Source organism: Lipophrys pholis (assembly GCF_963383615.2).
Source record: "Lipophrys pholis genome assembly, chromosome: 14".
NCBI lineage: Eukaryota > Metazoa > Chordata > Actinopteri > Blenniiformes > Blenniidae > Lipophrys > Lipophrys pholis.
In genome coordinates this window covers 16208708-16224554 of record NC_137633.1, presented here as the reverse complement: position 1 = coordinate 16224554, position 15847 = coordinate 16208708, and the positions used below count along the sequence as shown (strand labels likewise).

General features: G+C 43.0%; 2 protein-coding genes across 4 annotated transcripts; both read left to right on the top strand.

Annotated features, from left to right (window-relative positions):
- Window positions 1-702: 702 nt before the first annotated feature.
- On the top strand, window positions 703-3921 carry tdh2 (L-threonine dehydrogenase 2; the record flags this gene model as incomplete). Its single annotated transcript, XM_080479861.1, has 6 exons — window positions 703-877; window positions 1641-1790; window positions 1861-2033; window positions 2128-2218; window positions 2300-2569; window positions 3027-3921. The coding sequence occupies 6 exons, from the start codon at window positions 703-705 to the stop codon at window positions 3170-3172; spliced, it is 1005 nt and encodes a 334-aa protein (XP_080335987.1). The 3' UTR covers window positions 3173-3921.
- Window positions 3922-4903: 982 nt separating this feature from the next.
- srrm1 (serine/arginine repetitive matrix 1) lies at window positions 4904-15108 on the top strand. 3 transcript variants are annotated; one of them, XM_080480161.1, is made up of 17 exons: window positions 4904-5001; window positions 5830-5919; window positions 7236-7358; window positions 9264-9434; window positions 9716-9816; window positions 9903-10124; window positions 10218-10403; window positions 10533-10655; window positions 10748-10956; window positions 11154-11228; window positions 12118-12204; window positions 12404-12542; window positions 12633-12722; window positions 12803-13279; window positions 13364-13547; window positions 13977-14150; window positions 14235-15108. In XM_080480161.1, the coding sequence occupies exons 1-17, from the start codon at window positions 4981-4983 to the stop codon at window positions 14343-14345; spliced, it is 2583 nt and encodes an 860-aa protein (XP_080336287.1). In that variant the 5' UTR covers window positions 4904-4980; the 3' UTR covers window positions 14346-15108. The 3 variants fall into 3 exon arrangements, with proteins under 3 accessions (XP_080336287.1, XP_080336286.1, XP_080336288.1); XM_080480162.1 differs by having other exon boundaries at window positions 4908-5001; window positions 7595-9434; XM_080480160.1 differs by having other exon boundaries at window positions 12404-12722.
- Window positions 15109-15847: the final 739 nt, after the last annotated feature.

Below are 15847 nucleotides of genomic sequence, written 5' to 3'. Positions count from 1 at the left end.
TTAAAAGTTGGAAGTCACACAGAAAGACAATCTCTTGAACATATAATCCGACATTGTGTTTCGGTCACAGTTAAGACCCATTGTGTCAATAATCCCCAGAGCCCCCAGACATTGTGATGAGTTGACACCAGAAAAGATTGCAAGATCACAACTTCAATTTCAGCTGAGCCTGAAAATGCAGACGCAATACTGAATAAAGTACTTTTTTTTTTTGTTAAAGAAGTAGAAGGCTGTATAACAGACACGCCTCCCAGTCCTGTTAAGCTCAGCTAAACACTCTACACAATAGAAATCCTGCACGCAGCAAGTCAGCATGTTTTTACACATGGAGCAGGCCGGACACTGTAGTCCTGTTCTGTCACTTCCACCAGTCCCAGTTATGACACAAAGAACCACATAGCCCAGCATGACGTTCTACACCCGTGTATTTATCTACTGCTTACGGCATCAGGGACCAAATGGGATGGTCATCGTTTCCTTCTGACACTTAAATGCTGCCTTATTGGGATTTATTTCCTAACACAGTTTGGAGGAAAAGTTCTGGATTTGCTGAGTTGAACCTGCTGCGTTTGTCAGTCCACAGGTAATGTAGAATTTAGATTGCATATTCCTGTACAACCACATTTGTTGTTGTAGAAGTTCAATGTGATTCTACTGGTGTTTTTGTTCTCAGCTTCACGTTTTAAAGGACTGGAACTGAACATGACGCCAGGTACTCTGGCCGTGCTGAGCCGGTTATGTCGAGGCTGTCTCGGCAGGGCTCGGGTCAGGCCTGGTCGCACCTTCAGCTCCTCTCCGGGGCAGACAAGCAGGTGGAACAGCCGTGAGACCTGCAGCTCGCCGCCTTATCAGGAGAACCCCCGCGTCCTCATCACAGGCCAGATATATAACAATATTTCAATTTGTTCACTGAGGGGAAAATTGCTTAAACGCTGAATTTTCACAGTGTAGCTCTCGCTTTACTGTTGCTGACACTTGTAGATACTATTAGTTTTCAAGCTCATCCTTGGATATAAATATAATGAACATGGGAGTTTCACGCCACAATTGCATCAACACCACAAGTGAAATACTACAGACGTGTGTGTTGTTTTCACTGTGTTCTGGTGGCTGGAGTATAACAATAGGTGTGCACACAGACCGTACTAGTCACATGAAAGCGGTGGTGAGGGACTGTGGCGAGAAGAATAGCCTGCTGTCGTTTATTGTCTGAGGATAAAGCGTTGGGACAAACAAAAAAGCTTCTTTTATTTTTTTCAGCTGAAGCGCCATACAATGAAAAGAGGATTTTATTTCCACCGATCTACTAACGTGTTTGTGATCTGCTTTTGGCTAAAACTTTGTCTCCGTGCAGGTGGTCTCGGGCAGTTGGGTGTTGGCCTCGCGCAAATGCTGAGGTGAGATTCGTTTAGAGGTTCTTGAAACAAAAGATTCAATATCTAACATGTCGTGACTTTACAATTAATGTTTAGGAAACAATATGGAAGAGAGAACGTAATTCTTTCAGACATCAAGAAGCCGCCACCGCATGTTTTCAACAGTGGTAAACACCTGACTCAGTTCCTTTCTTCCGGTGTAAAATTACACTTTGCAGAAAATGACATCTCAATAAAGTGATTCCAACTCTCATTTCCCTTCAGGCCCATTTGTGTATGCTGACGTGCTGGATTACAAACTCCTACGAGAGCTGATTGTAAACAATCGCATCACCTGGTTGGTCCACTACAGCGCCTTGCTGAGCGCCGTAGGGGAGGCAAACGTCGCTTTGGCACGAAAGATCAACATCACAGGTCTGCTTTCATTGTAAAGACGGTTTCAATGAGCAGAGTCTCCCTCTCTGATCGTCTCCTGTCTGTCCAGGCCTCCACAATGTGCTGGACTTGGCTCTGGAGAACTGCCTGCGCCTCTTTGTTCCCAGCACCATTGGAGCCTTCGGCCCCTCTTCTCCACGGGATCCGGCCCCCGACCTCTGTGTTCAAAGACCCCGAACCATCTACGGAGTGTCTAAAGTCCACGGAGAGCTGATGGGGGAGGTACGAACCTTAAGTCACTGTTGTTTTTACATGGATACGTATGGTGACAAAATCATATTACCGACCTCGACATTGTTTTCCTCCTTTTCGTAAGTACCTCCACCACAAATACGGCCTGGACTTCCGCTGCCTTCGTTACCCTGGTGTGATATCAGTGAACACTGCCCCTGGTGGCGGAACAACAGGTATCGTTTTTCCTTACATCTCTACTTGTTAATATATAAGCTTCCTGGACAACACACTCCTAGCCAGCCCTGTCTCCGCAGACTATGCAGTGCAAATCTTCCACGACGCTCTCAGCACGGGCCACCACGAGTGCTACCTGCGACCTGACACCCGCCTTCCCATGATGCACATCTCCGACTGCCACAGAGCTACAATAGAGTTCATGCAGGCTCCTGAGTGCCAGCTGTCACTGCGTACCTACAACATAGCTGCTATGAGCTTCACCCCGGAGGAAGTGGCTCAAGAAATACGCAAGCACCTCCCTCACCTGAAGGTCACCTACAATCCTGACACTGTCCGCCAGACCATCGGTATGACTGGGATACATATTCTTAGCATTCACTGCCTCAGTCGCTAGGTTTCAGACATTAGGAATAATCATGGCTATGAGTTGATGTGGAAATATTTGGTGCAGTGTCATCAGCATAGAAACTATGGAGAAATCACAGTCAAGCTGAATGTCCCAAAACCAATTCTGCCTCCAGGGAAGTTAAACTGCCTCACCTTAACCATTGGAATGCCTTTCAGTGGTGTGTTATGCAGCCGCTGACTCGGATAGTTACCAAGTTATGAAATTCCAATTTTCCAGTTTATATCATTCACATGACAATAACAAACCAAGACTGGGATCCAATGTAGTGTTTCTATCCGATCCTGTTGGTTCCTTCGGGTTATTTTGGAACGTTGTAAAGTTAACAAGCACACCTTAAACATTGGAAAAACCGAGTTGATGGAACTGATGTGGTATTCTTGTGTGCCGCCCTGCAGCAGACAGCTGGCCTGTGAGATTCGATGACTCTAATGCCAGGAGGGACTGGGGATGGGCCCCAGCCTTCGGGCTGGAGGAGCTGGTGTCTGACATGCTGCGCTCCATTCGAGACAAGAGGACAAGTGAAAGTTTGCCGGTCAGCTAGCAATGCCTGCTCTTCAGAGACTGACCAATGCCCCTGCATTGACCAACAAGACACTTCATTTCACTTCACTTTTACAAACTGTCTGCTTCTGTTTTCTGTTTCCCTCCGACACATTTTAGCAGTGTGCCAGGGACTGATCGTAAAATAAAAAATCTCAGTCAAAATCTCTTCATATACAACAAGGAAGTGAGCTCTCACTCACATGTACACACACGTATTCCAGTCTTTATCACAGCCTCATATACTGTCAAACCTACTCTTCATCTTTGTTTTTTCTTGTTATGATGGCATAAGCATCAAACTACACACGGTGCCTCACATTGAACAGAAAAAGGCCTTTTTTTTTTTAGGCTAAGTCATGGAAATCACATGCATGAGCACAGCTGTTTGTTACAATGTCTTTTATAATGAAGAATACACAATAGACCGATCTACCATTCAAAGTAACAAACTTCATTTCAATGACAGGATTCTTTTAATACTGGATTCAGGTCACCCTGAAAACACGTAATTTGTTCAGATTTGCTTTACAATACCAGTCTTTTCATATATAGTCTATCAAACAAAAGCCACACACCATATACAACTTATTAAAATTGCTGAGGCATCTACCAGGAAACCTTTATTCTACTTTTTTGCCAGCAGTGTGATTTTGATTCCGAATTTGTAAATCCTAATTTGTTTGATAAACAATGTATAAAAATGCAGTGTACTTTAACTCAAGCATTGAATAATAAACAATTTTCCGAATTGGCAAAAATGATTTTCTTGAACCTTGCAACACACACACACACACACACACACACACACACACACACACACACACACACACACACACACACACACACACACACACACACACACACACACACACACACACACACACACACACACACACACACAAAAGGAAGTTTGTTCAGCTGTTGTCTTATGGTGTGAAAGATATTTATGGCTTGATTTGTCGTCTTGAGGAGAACCATGCTCAGATACCGTACACTCTCTGTGGAGCAGAACAAAAAGGACACACATGGTTTTTGAGTGAAATGGTTGTTCCATCAGGTCCCTCAGGAAAAAAATTAAGTCTTTGCTGGACCTTTTTAATGATGGCTCTGCTGTAGGTGCTCCAGGTCAGGTTGTCATCTATGCAGACATCCAGGAATTGGAAGTTTGAGACCCTCGCCACACACTTCTCACTAATAAACAGGGGCTGGATGTCTGAATTTTTGTTCTTCTACAATCCACGGTGACCTCCTTTGTCTTTGTGGTGTTAGGGATCAGGTTGGTCTCCTTTGACCAAAATGATATAATATTACTTGAATTATATTTGTTCTTGTGACTGCCTCTTTAAGAGGCGAAGGGCAAAGAAATCAATGGAGAGAGAGTCAGGCACACAGAATTTCCTCTGACATTTTCTTGTTTATTGTTGAATCTGCTGGAGAAGGAGCTCAATGATATAACCATTAAATTGTTTAATAACTAGTTGTAATTTATTTTCTACTAGAAAAGAGAGCTTTGTAAAAATCGACAAATACTGGATTTGTTTTTACACTGTGCTCCTTTAGGGTGGTAATAAATTTTGTGTGCTGCTGTAGTACCAACTATGGCCTGTTGGGGCGGTAGTGTTTTTTCTTTTTTTTAATATGTAGTTGCAGTACCAGCAGTGACCTGTGGGGACGGTAGTGTGTTTGTGAGACACTGCAGTACCAGTACTGTCCTCTCGGGGCGCTCTCTCCTCCCAGCTTGCACCTCTGATTTTCACCGGAGCAACACACGTCTCTCTCGCCTCTTACGAATAATTTTCACCGATAATGGACGCGGGATTCTTCCGCGTAAGACTTTTGAACTTCTTTCTTAGAACTACAATGCACTGCCGCTAATCTCCAATGCCGTGCAGCGTGTGCCTGTTGATTTAATGTGCCGTATAGTTTCATGCGGAGGGCCATTTAGTGGGAAATGGTACAGTCAGGGCTGCGTCTATCCACTGAGAACAACCAATCTTCTGTTTTCCCGTCAGTCATCTATTAGTTAGGCTTCTTCCGGAAATTAAGTGTATTTACAAACACGGTTGTCTGTTGTGCTGTGGTCTTGCATTGCCGTATATTGCTTTGTAAACTCGTATTTCCTAAAATAACTAGGCGACATTGTTGCAGGAAATAGACACCAGCTCACATGCTAGCCCGTGTTAAAGATGGCGGCCGGGCGGTGTGTCGAGTCTGTGTCCGCTGGGTAGTCACGACCACTGCTCCGCCGATGTTTACCGGCTTTTCATCTCCTACAAGCGTGCAGGGTAACAAAAATAACGCGTCTTCTCATATAATGTGCACGGCGGAGCACTTGTTGGTTGAATTAGCCTCTCGATTAGCCTTAATGTTATCTACCTCCCCGGAGGATTAATAAAGTACTGGCTGCTAGCTTCACTCGAGGTAGCATGATGAATTGTCCCTGTGTGGTTAAATCTCCCGCTCCATTGCCGTTTGAAAACAACTTGATCTCTGAGTTAGGTTTTCCACAGTTTCTCTGTAAATGACATTACTCCAACGTGACAGTGGACTAATACCATTAAGGTGGCCCACCTGATCACGTGATCAATTCACAAGGTGTGCGTGCACATGTCATTTTCTGCTTGTATCTCATTGTCCGGTTCTTTTTCTCGACAGGGTACAAGTGCGGAACAAGACAACCGATTCAGCAACAAGCAGAAGAAACTGCTGAAGCAGCTGAAATTTGCAGAATGTCTGGACAAGAAGGTAAATAATCCCCAACTCTTGACGAGATGTGTTTATTACACCCTGATCTTTTCAGCTATTTGTTGGATTCTTTATAAGGGAACACCTAGTGTATCTTTTAAAGTTTATTATACAGCTGCGTTTTCGTTCAAGGAGAGGTGGTTTAACACTGCATGTATTTAGTTCAGTTGTATATTAATATTTGGGCAGTGGTGGCCTAGAGGCCAGAGGAGTGGACTTAGAATTGGAAGTTTACAGGTTAAAATCCAACAGCAGACAGGTCACCACTGTGGGTCCTTGAGGAAGACCCTTGATTCACATCAATTCCCCAAAGCGTCTTAATGTGGCTGCTCCACAACATCCTAGAAACAGGGTGTGGACTTGAGGAATTTATCCAAGGAGATTGATAAAGTGTTACATATTTGATGGTGGTTATAAGCCAGAGCTGACTGGACTTAATGAGTTTGATTGTCTAAGAGTGTAATATCAATCCAAGAGCACACATAGAAAAAGAACTTCGACATATTAATAGAGGCTTTTTGATAAACACAAATGCTGATTGAACAAATTAAAGTGCCTGAATTTCAAAAGTGTAAGTAGCTTTTAAAATGGCTTTTTCGAACAACTGAACATTTCTACTAAATCGAGAGTATCAACTCGTATTGAGGAGCCACTTAAAGCCCAGGCTGCTTTTGTTTAATCTGAATCAGTACAAAGATCAAGACATAGCCATAATGATGACTCCAATTTTCTTAGTTTTGACGCAAAGTAATGTATTGACATTCTGAAAGTTTTGCACATAATGTTTTTTTAATTTTTTATAAGAGTATCATAAGTGTGTTTTTAAAATCTGGCCATCCTAACCAATCCCATGTGAGCCACGCAACATCTGCAGCCTTGATGGAAACTATTTCATCGTGATGCCATTTCTATTTTGTTTTTGTATTTCCTGTGGTTTGTCTGCTTACGTGTCCATGAGTTGTGCTGTCTTCATGGAAAACTTCATAGAGAAATGGACAGAGAGTCGCTTTTGAAGGACTCATGATATTCTTGCTTGTCCCAGGATTGGAGCTGTAGAGGATATGGCTGTCACAATAAAAAAAAAAAGAAGTTGCCAGCAATATCTCAAATGTCATTAATTTAATGTTGATTTTAAAGTCTACTTTTCAAATCACTGGACAAACACATGTCAGTGTTTGAAAATAACACTGACATATCATTGAAGAAAATATAAAGGAAAAGCAATGGCAGACCTCGTCCAAAGATTGCAACGCTCTCCCTTTTGTTCAGCTAATTCTGATGCGAGTGAACAAGCTGCTGGTCTGCTTTCCCCTCAGGTGGACATGACCAAAGTGAACCTAGAAGTCATCAAGCCTTGGATAACCCAGCGAGTGACAGAGATTCTGGGATTCGAAGATGACGTCGTCATAGAGTTCATATTTAACCAGCTCGAGGAGAAGGTAATGTCTTTCATTGTGTTTCTTTCTCCTTCTTTCAGAACTGTAAATTTGAAGGCATTGTCAATAAGAAGGGTTAAAAGCCAATAATTGCACATCCTAGTCAAGCTGAAATTGAATGGGTAAAGTAACAATTGGTGTAAAGCTGATTTCTGATTGATGACCATGTTTTGTTGTTATGTGACAAAGTGCCTTTATTCAGCAGTCTTCTAATGATGATGTGATTTATGATTTAAAAGGCCTGAACCAATATGGATGTTATACCTTGCATCAGAAGTATAGCACCAACACCTAATTAGCTCTCTCCTGAGCCCAAAGTCACTGAGCCCAACTCTCCCTTCATGATGCAGTGTGTGGTTTGAGGTGAGTTGTATGCAGGGTTCACCTATATCATGTCAGTGAAAGACACACCTGAACAATGCCATAATCATACTCTGCGTAGGTTTTTTGCAGTGTATCGTTAAACTGAGCAGAGTCCCGTTTGAAGTTACTGAAGTAATCAACTGAAAAAAGTTACTACTTTTACATTCTTCAAACTGAAAAGTATTGTTTTTCTGACCTCTCTCTTTGGGAGTTTAAAGTATTTTGCATCTCTGCTCAGTGTGGTTCGAGCTGCTTGTAATGCACTCATAACCACACCTTGCAGAGATCTGAGAAGTGCAACAAGTTAACTGTTTCAACCACTGGAGGTCACCAAAACAATCAACAGGCCATACATTTGAGCTTGACATTAGCACACTGTTGGTAAGGTTAAATGTTTCAATCCATTTTGGCTGAAAGCTATAATGTAAATCCTCACTGATGTTGTACATTTCATTTTAACAGTAAAGTGTCTATTTTTCTCTCATAGTGAATTCATTATGTCCAGGACTGACGTTTGTACCATATTGATACATACAATGTCAGGAAATGCCCAAATAATGGGCCATTTCCATTGTTTTGATCATATTATAGCAATAGATGTTTATTTGATCAAATACTATCTAAATATCTAACTTTATCCAAAGCTTTAAGTTATGTATTTAATTTATTTTTACTTGCTTACTTTGTTGAACACTGACACAACTTACACATTTTTGATCTATTTATTTATTCATTTGCTTGTGATGGGTGGGGTTGGGTTGTTGAAGCTAAATTTATTTGGTAGTCATGCTTGTTGTAAAGAAAATATCTCTCAGTAATTCTTATCAGTTGTTGAAATAAAACCCACTTTTTGTGTAACTGTGTACTCATTATTGCTTGTTCGTCTCTTGCAATTTAGATAAATGATATAACATTAAGCTCATGGTGGTTGAGTCTCAAGCAGTAGGGAGGCGGAAGCAAGCCAAGGGAGCTCCCTGCCCACTGATCCCACGGGACTCACTGAAGACACCGGAACTGTACTTGCTGTGTTGGGTTTTAATGCACTCTGTATTGTGGCTATTTGTTAACCTCCTGAAGTGTAGACTTTGGGGAGACTGGAGATCAAGGGGTGGGTGGTAACATTTCAGGGGTGTAATGTAGTGGGTTAGCACTGTCGCAATCCAATAAAGACAATCAGTTTTAGTCTAGATTGTGTATTTTAACAACAGCAGTATTGCATGCAACTTCTTACATGATTAGATATGTCTCCTCTCAGAAAACTCACATCCTCAGCTCTCTGAGTTTGCGAGTGCAAGTAAAATGGAATAGTTTGTATTTTCTTATGGTATTGAGTCCAATATTAGACCCTGGGAATTTAAATGTTGTAGTCAAGTATTCGAGTATTTAATGTTTTGAGTACAGTTAAGAAATATAAAAAGGCATAGCTTAGGAGTAGGAGGGAGGAACTCCATTTGTTGGACCGTACCTCCCCCTGATGTTCTTAACTTCAATTGTTTCAATGGATATATGTGTTTTTTTCTCTTCCCCTTCGTGTGTATGTTACAGCACCCGGATAGCAAGATGATGCAGATCAACCTGACAGGCTTCCTGAATGGAAAAAATGCCCGTGAGTTCATGAAGGACCTTTGGCCCCTGCTGCTGAGCGCCCAGGAGAACATTGCTGGCATCCCCTCTGCTTTTCTGGAACAGAAGAAAGAGGAAATCAAACAGAGACAGGTGAGCCTCTTGATAACTCGAGTACACTTGGATCTGATAAATGAAGGATAAAGCAAAGAATCTAAATACTTCAATTCATGTAATCAATCTAAATACATGTTTAACAGTTTGAATAAAATTATGAAAGATAAAATATTTTATTGTACTTACTTTTTTTGGGATGCTACGGTTTCATTAGGAAGCAAATGAAAGAATTCTGAAATCTGCATTTAACTCCAAGGAATAGTGAATAGACGGCGACCAAATGTTGATTATTGGAATTTTTGTCCGTTAAATGTTAGATTGAACAAGAGAAACTTGCGTCTCTGAAGAAATTGGATGACGATAAGAAGGAAAAGGACAAAGAAATCAGAGAGAGGGCTCAGTCAAAGAGCCCAAGAAGGTAAGAAAGATTTTTTTTATCATCACCAGCTTGTGGAGGAAGAACGAGTGCAGTGATTGCAGATAATGACAACTTTCTGCTTTTAGGCGAAAGACAAGATCGCCTTCACCGAGGCGAAGGTCACCAGTGAAGAGGGACAGGAAACGCAGCCCATCGCGTTCCCCACGCCGCAAACCCAGCCCGGTTGGCGGCAGTTCCCCCCCTCCTCCCCTCATGCAGCTGGTCACCAAACCCGTGGAGCCGCTTGTGGAGCCCGATACATCGAGAGCGATGCCAGAGCCTGTCATCCAGGAAGCTTCTTCCACCTGGTTAGTGGAATACTGTGGTACACTTCATTGATCCCCTTGGGGATATTGGCCTTGATTAATGGCACTTGGTCTTATCAATGGTTTCTCCTGCAGCGATACACTTGTGGAGGTGGTGAAAGCCGACTCGGTGGTTGAAGTCAAAGAACCTTCCCCAGAGAAAACGCAGAAGAAAGAGGAAAGACCCCGTTCTCGCGAAAGGGAGAAGGACTCCAGGAGGGACAGACCTCACCACCGCTCTCGCTCTCATTCCCGCTCGCGCAGACGACGCTCCCGTTCCAGGTGACTCCAGATTAAATTCTCCTACATTTAGTGTCTCATCAGTTAGTTAGTTTTTTTTCACTTGTGAAATAACACTGAGATTTAAAGGTTGCTGAAGCTTCTCTAAACTTTTGGTGTCTGTGCTGTTAGATCTTACTCCCCGAGAAGAAGACCAAGTCCCAGAAGGAGGATGTCTCCTCGTCGACGGAGTCCTCCCAGACGTGGCCCCACCGGCGGCTCCAGACACAGACACCGGCGCTCCCCAGTCCGCAGGTCAGAGAGATGGAGGGCAGGTTGTATTGTGACCTCATCGCGTTGTACCAGGCTGAAAACGTTGAGCTGTCATTGTCTTCTGTGTCCTGCAGAAGGCGCACTCGCTCTGCTTCATCCTCTGGCAGTAGCTCCTCTGGCTCACGGTCACCTAAAAAAGCAGTGAAAAGAATATCCAACTCTCCACCTCGAAAACAGTTCCATCATCTGGACACATCTATCAGCCCCGCAGTGAAGGAGAGACGATCACCTTCTCCGCGGGCCAGAAGAGGCCGAAGCTCTGCTTCCCCTCCCAGATCATCTGGTAAGAGCCTCACAAGTAAAACTATTGTCATCTCTGGATGCAGGACTTCCTTTTAAATGAGTTTAATGAGAATATAAGCATATCTCTGCATTTTAAAGTGTTATAGTTGTAAAATCGAAGCTATTTTTTTCAACCGCAGTGTTAAAGTATCATCAAATACAATAAATTGTAATGACTATTTATATGAAATCTTCTAGGTTTTAAGCGAAAACCAGGAAGATCTGATTCTCCAGATAATCTCAAACCCAGACCATCTGAAGGGTCTGAGTCAGGTACGTTCAAATGATCCTCCTGTCCTTTTACCTGATACACTTTCCTTAGTTTTCAGCTGAAAGGGGCATGATGCTGGTGTTCACTAGGGATGTGGAGAAAATGAATGAAAACTGGTCAACCAGTCCAGAAGAAAAGGACAAGGATGTTTAATTGATAAGCTGACTAATTGTGCACATCCCCAGTGTTCACCTGGTTAAAGTCATTGCAGGTTGTCTTGCTCTGCATGTTATGGATGAGTTGCGATACAAAATGCACAATACTCATTATGATGCCAATGAGAAACACTTTATTATAATTATTGGGTTTTCTTTCTCAACCTTTTACCAGTTCCAGATTTCTGGGCTGATAGTGGGTGACATGGTATTTGACCTATGTGGGACATAAACAAATAAGTACATTTTGACTCATAAAAGGCATCACTGACCAAACAATGTTTGGTGAAAAGGGTTAACTATAACTGGTATTAGTTACTTTTGTCTTTGAAATATAGCTTTTAGAAAATGGCTTAAGATCAAAAAGCTATAGCAGTCAATTGTTGCGGTGACTTTAGCGACACAGATGTCCACCTTCAGCAGTCACAACACTGTCACTGGTCACCTACATCTACTCACCTCATGATATAATGGCTCTGCTGTTATATCGCAGAAGACGTGGTTCCAACCACCAGGGTTCTCCTGTACGACTCGGCACAACACTGGTAGCTTCAAGCTGCTTTTTTCTTTTTTTTTTGCTTATTCATGTAGTGTCAAGACCAACGATATAAAAGTATCAATAGTACTGTAAATGTGTGCCGACTGAACCAAAAGAAATACAGGCGTCAGGAACATTTTCCTTTTTTTCTTTTCTTTTTGCTATCACTGATTAGACGCTTGATGCTTTACATTTCAGACGATGATAAAAATGAGAAAGGGGCAACGGCAGATTCGGTGCAGCAGCGGCGTCAGTATCGCCGACAGAATCAACAGTCGTCCTCAGGTTAACGGCGTTTACTTTCCCCTGTTCTTTTGTCTCCCATTACCACGCAGCCACTCGTCTCTGTCCGTGTCATCCTGCTTGTCTTTTGTTGTTGCATGTGCTTTCGCAGCTTTACCCTTAACCCTGATCATCGATTTTCATCCTCCTGCAAAGTGAGACAGTAAAGCAGCTGTTGATGTTTTTGTCTCTGTGATTTCAGACTCAGGATCTTCCTCTTCGGAAGACGAGGGCCCCAAGAGGCCGGCGGCAGGGCCGCCTGCCAGAAATGGTGAAGTCAGGAGGAGACGTAGCCGCACGCCCTCTCCCCGGAGACGACACAGAGATGCTTCACCACCGAGGTCAGATACTTGGCACACGATACTTGCATATGATTATCTAAATCACAGTCGTGGCAGATCTGGAGTTGTTGTGAATTCCTTGTGTTTCAGGAAAAGACGTACGCCTTCTCCCGCACGCAGACGGCGCTCTCCCTCTCCCCCACGTCGCCGCAGATCTCCGTCGCCTCCTCCCAGGCGCAGGTAAGATAAGTACTATCGCAGAAGCTGGTATGTCTACAATTTCGAAGGCCTTTTTGACCTTGCAATTTGGTTCCTCTCAGGTCTCCTTCTCCACCACCTCGTCGTAGATCTCCATCCCCCAGGAGATACTCTCCCCCAATCCAGCGCCGCTATAGCCCTTCACCCTTACCTCTACAGAAGAGGAAGGTGTCCAGTTCTCCCTCAAAACGTTCTTCACCAATAACCAAACGACGCCCCTCGAGGTCTCCCAAGCGCAGAAGCTCTCCAGCCCCGAGGAGACGCTCGCCTCCTTCCTCCACGTCTCCACCCAGACAGAGGAGGAGCCCCATGTTGCCCTCCTCCCGGCCAAGCAGGGACACTCGCTCCCCTGTTTTAGCTTCCAGACGCCTCTCCCCATTGCCTGCAAACCGCAGTCGCACTGTCAGAGGCTCCAGCAGTCCCCAGGGTCGGTTTACCTCCAGCATATCTCCTAACCAGCGCAGGCAGCAGTCCCCGACACACACTAGTAAACTCATCCGCAGGGTGTCCCGCACCCCGGAGCCACGCAACAACCAGAGGTACACAAACACTTGAGTTTTCATCCGACAACCAAATGTGTAGTGTTGTTTGTTTTCCTAATGTCGCCTTCACGTCTTTTACAGACCCTCTCCGAGCCCACAGGCGATAAGGAGAGCGTCCTCCAGATCCGTCTCCCCTCAACCAGCTGCACAGAAACGTCCAGCCCCGGTTTCTGCCTCTCCTTCACCAGCGCGCTCTGCCAGTGGTTCTCCTCCTCCGCCAGCCAAGAAACCCAGCAGCGGCTCTGCCAGTCAGTCTCCAAGCAAGGTTGGTCATTGAGTCGCATTTTAGAGCTTTTATTCACAAAAAATGCACTTTCATGCAAGAAAAAAATACACGTTTCCAAATACATGTAAATTACAACAAGGAGTCCATAAACACTGCTGCATAAGACAATTAAATCTGAAAGAATGGCTGAAGTAGTAGGTTTGAGGGAGAAAATGAAGTGATCCTTAAAAGAGTCAACCAAGACCATGTTCCATGTCCTGTCTTCAGTGCATAAAAACTGAAGCCACAGAAAACATCTATAACTTGCTCAAATCATCTCAAACACACATTTTTTAAACGCAGCCTCGACAGACAGATATGAAGTCATTTGACCGCCTGAAAACTAAAAATAAGCAGGAAGAAGGGTAATAAAATGCAATATTGCTGTTTCTTACAAGTTATTAAAGCCCCGTATGCATTCTGTTGCAGAACTCTGATGTTGACGGCAGTGGGAAGAAAAAGAAGAAGAAGAAGGAGAAGAAACATAAGAAAGACAAGAAACATAAGAAACACAAGAAGCATAAGAAGGAGAAGAGCGTTATCGCCGCGCCTGCAGACGGACAAGAGAACCAGGCCGTGGAAGAGGACGGAGAATCAAGAAAGGTACAGAAACGTTGAGCATGAATCAGGAAGGTCTCGGCTGCTTCACTCACAGAATGTGTCAAGTGTGTGTTGTCGTCTGTCCAGGAATCGGAGAGTGAAGTGGACGACAGCTTGGACGATCTGGAAAAGCACCTTAGAGAGAAGGCTCTGCGCTCCATGAGGAAGGCCCAGCTGTCTCCATCACAGATGTCCTGAAAACAAAGAAGGCCCTCCCCCTCTTGAATATTTTCCTCTCACTTTTGATGTTTGCCATCAACCTGGTTCAGCTTTAGAATGTTCAAATTATTTGAATCTGAGTTCTGTCTTTCTTTCAACCGGTTTGGTACAGTCTGAAGAGTGTGTTGTTTTTTTCTTCGAGAGCTTGATTTGTCAGTTTTAGTGTGTACCTGAACTGCAAAGAAGCTTGTGTTGTCCATAATTCTTTTTTTAAATTGTTGAACAGGGAAGCAGTTAAAGCTGAAGTTTTGAGTTGGGCAGGGTGATAATATTTTCCACAGTCTCCAGTTGTATCCATTGAGGAAATGCTTGCATGTGCAGTGATTTGTCTCCGATGTGCATGAACCACTGACTTTAAAGCATAGGGGCAGAACCACCATGCAGTAACATGGTTACTGTTACTCTCAGTGGTGGGAATGATCACACAGCTGTGGGTGCTCTTAAAGAGGCAGTAACAGAATGTTTCGTCCAATATTGTAACTTAACGTTTGGCAACTTCTAACCCGTTTTTTTTTTTTATTTGATTTTTTTATTTTTGGTTTTGTTCCTGGCTTCAAATTTTTAGTTTGAAGACATAAAATAATCTGATGTAATGATACATAGTTAAATTTTCTTCCAAACTGACTGATATGCAATTTCAGTTGTACCCCTGAACCGAGCTAATCTCTGTGGGACTGCGATAGTATGATTTGTATTTAGTAACCTTGGCTCCTGTCACCTTGTCATCCTTTCAGAAATAAAACCTTTTTATAGGAAAAGTGTTTTTGGATATCGTCATTTAATAATTGTCCTTAAGAGAGGATGGGTGTTGCTCTATCCTATCATATATACACCAGATGTTTGCAATTTAGGCATGATGAACTTTGGTCTCTCCGTTTTCATTGTTAAAAGTTAATCCTCTGCATGATAATCCCACCTAATTTAAAAGCTGCTGAGCTCATCAAGCTGATGAACCAGCTGAACTTTATCATGCACCTGTCAACTCATCACTTTTGAGTATCTTGTCATTTTGTATCTCTTTGGTCACTTTGTGTACCTTAACCCAGCTGATAAAATCTGCTTGATGCAGCAGGATTTTTCTGCTCTGATGCTGTTTCAGCTGGTAAAGCTTTAAAAAGCTTCACCATGGGAATTTTCATCTGAGAAAACTCATCTTCACTCACAACGAACTCCAAACAATTCCTTTTCAATTAAATCGATCTGATGTGTTGTTCTGCACCCATTAAGATGATTCTGTTGAAAAGCCTACAAATTACACTAAAGAAATGGATGTTAGAGGAAATAATGTCACAGTGGAGTTAAGCCTAATATTGATGGTGACAGTGGAAGATTAAGTCTTAAACCTATAATAACCACTCAATTACTGTGCAACAAAGATTACCGTCATAGCAACACCAAACACAACACATGCATACAGACTAATTTTCAGTTTAGATAAAGTAAACTTTACTTGTATGTTAGGGGATGTAATTTAAAAAAAA